At 47.0% G+C, this 6433-nt stretch overlaps 1 protein-coding gene across 1 annotated transcript; it reads right to left on the bottom strand.

Moving 5' to 3' along the window:
* Window positions 1–319: 319 nt before the first annotated feature.
* fkbp10b (FKBP prolyl isomerase 10b) lies at window positions 320–6433 on the bottom strand. Its single transcript, XM_017483294.3, has 10 exons — window positions 6053–6433; window positions 3895–4040; window positions 3593–3782; window positions 3202–3347; window positions 2765–2954; window positions 2279–2424; window positions 1926–2115; window positions 1644–1786; window positions 1285–1448; window positions 320–917 (listed from the first exon to the last, which is right to left on the bottom strand). The coding sequence occupies exons 1-10, from the start codon at window positions 6247–6249 to the stop codon at window positions 729–731; spliced, it is 1701 nt and encodes a 566-aa protein (XP_017338783.1). The 5' UTR covers window positions 6250–6433; the 3' UTR covers window positions 320–728.

The raw sequence follows: 6433 nt of genomic DNA, 5'->3' as shown, positions 1-6433 counted from the left end.
TGCAACTACGGTAACTTAAGTAAGTCGGGGGTTCCGAAACTTTTCCAGGGCAAGGCCCCCCAAATGGCATTAACATTTGACCGAGGCCCCCCTTTTGCAAGATGTCTTTAAAACCTATTAAAAATATAGACTTCTGAATATATCCCCATTTTTTTTTATTAATAATTACATCTTACAGCTTTACATTACACTACATTAGGAATTGATTGTGTGTGCGTGTGGTTGAGAGTGAGAATCATGTACTTATTTTTCACACCAAATTGTTGAGGCGCCCCCTGGCGGCCCCCACTTTAAAAATCACTGAAGTAAGAGACCAAAATTAGAACAAAAATTCATCTATTTATTTATTTATTGAACTTGTTTTGCAACAAAAACCTGCACAGTTTATACAAAGGAACATTTCCCAGTTCACACCAAACAGCTTTACTACAAAATGGAAAATAAAATAATAATAAAATAACGTCTGTCACATCTTTCCATGTGTACGGAATGGAGAACGAAGGCCACATTATTTTCTTGTTTACAAAATACAAATAATACATTAAAAAAAAAACAGTGCAAGTACACTTTAGATGCGCTGATATTTTTTGTTTTTAGAAAAAAAGACAAAATCCTGAGTGGTTTTCGTCTCCGAGAGGAATTGGTTTAATGCACACGTGTGTGTGTGTGTGTGTGTGTGTGTGTGAATAGAATTTCTGGCTGTATTTATAACCCAGAGACTCTCTCTCTCACAGCTCTTCATGCAGAGCTTTCTCAGCGTCTTCCTCCGCTTTGAGTTTCAGCTCGTCGGCCGTAATCCGTCCGTCCCCGTTCCTGTCCTGGTTTTTAAACATGTCTCCGATGACGCTCTCGGGATCCCGAGCTGGTTTCAGGCGACCTTTACCCTCTGCCACTTGACGCTTGATGAACTCTGAGAACTGGAGAGGAAATGAGATGGAAGTATTAGATGATCAATTTGGAGATATTCAGGACTTAACGTGTCTTCAGCGTTTTCGAACAACACTATATGCAGCTAAAGAAACATAAAGCCCACCACGAGGAGCGCTGTTTTACTGTTATTAAAGTAAAAGAAGTTCATCGAGCAGTACGAGATTCAATCATCACCATGTGACAGGAAAACGGTTAAATATTTAATCATCAACATGTTAATACACGCAGCTAGCCCCGCCCCTTCTGCTCGCTTTTAACTCTGAACATGTTACTATATGGACTAGAAGCTTAAAACAGTATTATATATAGAAAACAGAGTGTGTGTGTGTGTGTGTGAGAGAGAGAGAGAGAGACCTCCTCCAGTGGAACTTCTTTATCCTGATTTATGTCCAAAGCGTTGAAAATCGCCCCGGGCGTCTCGTCCAGCCAAACAAACAGGTAGCCTTCAGGAACGCCTTTCTGTATGGAGACGAGCTCGAGCTCGAAGCGCAGCACAGCGCTGCCTGGAACACTTCCCGCTGAGACCGAGAGAGAGAGAGAGAGGGAAATGACGGTGTGTGTTTATCAATCAGAGACGTTTACCTGGATGTTACGGCTGTGACGATACAGGGGTGAATCATGAACATTACGACACCACGGTAAACATGGTATTCAATCTTTTACATTGTTTACGCTGTGTGTTCAAGTGTCTCTCTGTCTTTCATACGTCTCACCTCCTTTCTCTCCATGTCCCAGGTGCGGCGGGATGACGATGGTCCTCCTCTCACCCACACACATCCCTCTCAGACCTTCATCCAGACCGTCGATCACTTTATCTCCTCCTAACAGCACGTCCTGAGGAACGCTGTAATCACGCCTGCTCCACACACACACACACACACACATCTTCAAGTCATTAATACTCCACACGAATTTAAATATATAAGTACAGATAGAGGGGGGTGTTGGGGGGGGGTTAAAACGTAGATAAATAGGCGTGTTCTAGGGGAACTCACGACGTGAAGAGCAGTGTACCGTCCATCAGCGTGCAGTTGTAGTGATACTGGATGTAGTCGTTAACTTGGCTGGTCTCGTTACACACCTCGGGTCTGAAGGTCACGTCCACCTGCACCGAGTCTTTCGGGTTGTGGAAGTCGATCACGTGGATATCGAACACCAGCACGGCCGAGGCGGGGATTTCTTTACCTGGATATATATATTTATAGGAATAATCAGATGAGCTGACGCCGTACGAGGCTGGAGTGACTGACAGTCTGTCCCCCCATCCCGCTGGAAACACTGATTAGAGAGCGAATGTCACGTGGTTCAGCTCTCGCGTATACAGAACGTACTAAACATTCGAACGTACCTGCTCCTTCTTGTCCGTACGCCAGGTGAGGCGGCATGGTGATCCTCCTCCTCTCGCCCATACACACGCCCTGCAGCCCTTTATCCATGCCCGAGATCACGTAGCCCAGCCCGATGTACGTGTTGTACGTACTGTTATGCTCGTAACTAGAAAAACAGTTTGAGCAACAACGCAGGTAAGACTTCAGTCATATGGATAATTTCCCTGCAGCTGTAAAGAGTTTCTTTAGAAGCAACATCAGGAGGAATAACGTTGGAAAAAGGTCACTGTTACTGACGGGACACTGTAAATACACGGTACGAGAGCGGCCTCTAGAGGCGAGATAAAAATCATCACTGGCTCATTTTGTTGTTTTATTTGAAGTGTTTTATTCGTTTTGGACGTCCAGCTTGGCTATCATCGCTCGACCTCTACTCATAACAGCGGGAATTAGAAATGAACGCGGGACGATTTCTCCAGGTTAACGAAAGGAAACCGTGCGCTGACCTGCTGTCGAAGGCGGCTCCGTCGAGGAAGGTGCCGTTGTAGTGGTAGCGGACGTAGTCTCCCGCTATAGATTTGCGCGTACAGGGCTCGGGGATTTCCCGAACCTCCACACTGATGTCGTCTTTAGGGTTGTGCAGGTCCACGAGCAGGATGTCGTACACCACCGTGGCGTGAGGCGGGATCTCTTTCCCTGAACAACGGACGAAACGATTATTAACCACTCGTTCGTCTCAGCTGCGTAGTTAAAACGCAGATTTAATCGTAAACTGTAGCCTCGGAAAACGTGCGCTTAAACGTCTCTATACCGTCACCCAGATTAAAGTATTGGCACCCTTGATGACTGAAGATCGGTCCATGAGAATAGCTGCTCGAGACGGTTGTGGTGGGGTTTATTTATTTATTTATTTTTCGGGGTGTGTGTTTTGTTTTGTTTTTACCGTATCCTTTCTCTCCGAAGGCCAGGAACGGAGGGATGACGAAGTTTCTGATCTCCCCCACACACATCCCCAACAGCCCTTCATCCAGTCCTTTAATCAACCAGCCGTCTCCGATTAAATTGTCCTGCGTCTGAGAGCGATCGTAACTGAAACACACACACACACACACACACACACACACAATCTGCTGCTAGGTATAAGGACATTTCATTTCTTTACATTTTATTTTATATGATGATGATGAGACATTTCTGATGGTGTGTACGCGTCCTATACAGCGAACAGGGCGTGTGGTTTGGGACACGCCCACAGTGGACCTATAACGACGTTTGTAATAACAGAGTGGGTTTTTTTTACGCCCCCGATTCCTCCTCCGTCCTCTCCCTCTCACCTGGAGTCAAACGGCGTGCCGTCTAGCAGACTTCCATTGAAGTGGAAGCGGACGAAATCGGTCCTCGTGACAGAGCGCGTGCAGTTCTGCGGCGTCTTGATCACCTGCGTCTTTACACGGTCGGCCATGTTGAAGATATCGAGTAGGACGAGATCAAACACCAGAGTCGAGTCAGCAGGAATGGTGTCACCTGAGAGAGAGAGAGAGAGTGGGATGAGGGGAAACCGAGAAACGGAAAGAAAGATAGTGAGGCAGAGTAACAAAAAGAGAAGGGTGTGTGTGTGTGTGTGTGTGTGTGATACCTGCTCCCTGACTGCCGTAAGCCAGGTGTGGTGGGACGGTGATCTTCCTGCGCTCGCTCACACACATTCCCACGATGCCTTTGTCCACTCCGGCAAGCTGACGTCCGTCACCGACCTTCACGAAGAACGCTGTGCCTCTGTCGTAACTGCAGCACACACACACACACACACACACACACACACACACAATCAGTAACCTGGTAGAAGTGTTTTATTCCGTTTATACCACAGTAACATGTTCATTATTACACAATTTTCATTTACTCAGCAGTGACACTTTATACTTTTTATCAATTTACAGTTACGTTTAATGTTGTGTCACAAGTACCGTCCCCGGGGCGGAGCTGGAGCTCCTGCAGCTACGTCTGTGAACCGAAGAACTTCTTCAGGAACCCAGGAACATTTTAAAGAACGTGTGTAACAATACATTTTTTATGTTAGCCCATGAGTTTTTGTTTCTTCCATGAACTTTTATCAGAACACTTCAATTTTTTTTTTAGGGTCTGGTGAACTTTTTGGTCTTTGCAGGAGAGCACAGAAACATTTCTAGGGGCTCTAGAAAAGCACTTTTTCAGTAGCTTGGTGACATTTTAAGGAGCCTTGAGTGGTGTGTGTTTTTTTTTTTGTGTTTTTTTTTTTTTTTTTTTTTAAGAGTCCAGAATGTTTTCCAAAAAATGATGAACATTTTCTGACACTTTTTTATAAACGTTTGCTCGAATCCAGAAAACAATTTCAGATGCTGCGACACAGGAGCGCTGTCCCCGAAACCAGGAATGAAAAATCAGGTCACAAAATGGCCGCCGTGTTTAACAAAGTGTACTTTTTTCAAATCAACTTTTACTCGTCATTTCGCTTTCTGTGTTTTTGCCTTTTATGGAGTTTTGTGGGCGTGTACCACGAATACACTCATTTACAGCTCACTGGCTGCAACAACACACTTCAGTAGAACTTATAGCCTACATCTGGAGTTTTTAAGATAAAGCGCGAGGTTTGTGTAGAAGCAGGAACGTGTACAGGAACTGTAGGAGTGGGGTTCTGCGATGCAGGAACTGTAGGAGTGGGGTTCTGTGATGCAGGAACTGTAGGAGTGGGGTTCTGTGATGCAGGAACTGTAGGAGTGGGGTTCTGTGATGCAGGAACTGTAGGAGTGGGGTTCTACGATGCAGGAACTGTAGGAGTGGGGTTCTACGATGCAGGAACTGTAGGAGTGGGGTTCTACGATGCAGGAACTGTAGGAGTGGGGTTCTGTGATGCAGGAACTGTGGGAGTGGGGTTCTGCGATGCAGGAACTATAGGAGTGGGGTTCTGCGATGCAGGAACTATAGGAGTGGGGTTCTACGATGCAGGAACTAAAGGAGTGGGGTTCTACAGTGCAGGAACTGTAGGAGTGGGGTTCTACGATGCAGGAACTGTGGGAGTGGGGTTCTGCGATGCAGGAACTATAGGAGTGGGGTTCTACGATGCAGGAACTATAGGAGTGGGGTTCTACGATGCAGGAACTATAGGAGTGGGGTTCTGCGATGCAGGAACTATAGGAGTGGGGTTCTACGATGCAGGAACTGTGGGAGTGGGGTTCTACGATGCAGGAACTGTAGGAGTGCGGTTCTACGATGCAGGAACTAAAGGAGTGGGGTTCTACGATGCAGGAACTGTAGGAGTGGGGTTCTACGATGCAGGAACTAAAGGAGTGGGGTTCTGCGATGCAGGAACTGTAGGAGTGCGGTTCTACGATGCAGGAACTAAAGGAGTGCGGTTCTACGATGCAGGAACTAAAGGAGTGGGGTTCTGCGATGCAGGAACTAAAGGAGTGGGGTTCTGCGATGCAGGAACTGTGGGAGTGGGGTTCTACGATGCAGGAACTGTAGGAGTGCGGTTCTACGATGCAGGAACTAAAGGAGTGGGGTTCTGTGATGCAGGAACGGTAGGAGTGGGGTTCTGCGATGGTTCTGGAGGTTGAATTGCACTGTAGGCCACGACATCCTGACCCTGAGCTACACAAACTGCTCATGAAGTCACGAGGACCGGGACAGGGAATTTACATGGAGAATAAATATATATATCTCTTCCTCTCCATCCCTGGTCTGATCTGCTGCATCATTACTGCACGTGCGGGTGTATATTTATGCAAATTAATGCAAATGTATGGATGGATATTCACCTGGAGTCGAACTGTTTTCCGTCAGTAAACGTGGCGTTGTAGTGATACCTCACCAGGTCTCCTCTCTTCACCTCTCTGATGCAGCGCTTCGGCCGTGAGTACGGGTCCACGCGCACGTCCTCCACCGGCCCCGGGCTGCACGAGCCGCACGCCCACAGCGCGAGCACCGCACTCAGGATCAGCCTCGAGCGGGACATGACGGAGCAAACAAGCGAGAAAGAACCGGGCTAACACTCACACACTCTCTCACACACTCTCACACTCGCTCTCTCACACTCTCTCACACACTCCTGAAGTCACTCTGCACATCTGTCCATGTGTGAGTAGTGAGAAAGCAGAGATTTTTCTCCAACTTGGTTGCCAGATATATAAAATCCCCCT

Source organism: Ictalurus punctatus, chromosome 13 (genome assembly GCF_001660625.3).
Source record: "Ictalurus punctatus breed USDA103 chromosome 13, Coco_2.0, whole genome shotgun sequence".
Lineage (NCBI taxonomy): Eukaryota > Metazoa > Chordata > Actinopteri > Siluriformes > Ictaluridae > Ictalurus > Ictalurus punctatus.
The sequence above is the reverse complement of the archived record's forward strand: the minus strand, read 5'-3'. Positions and strand labels throughout refer to the sequence as shown.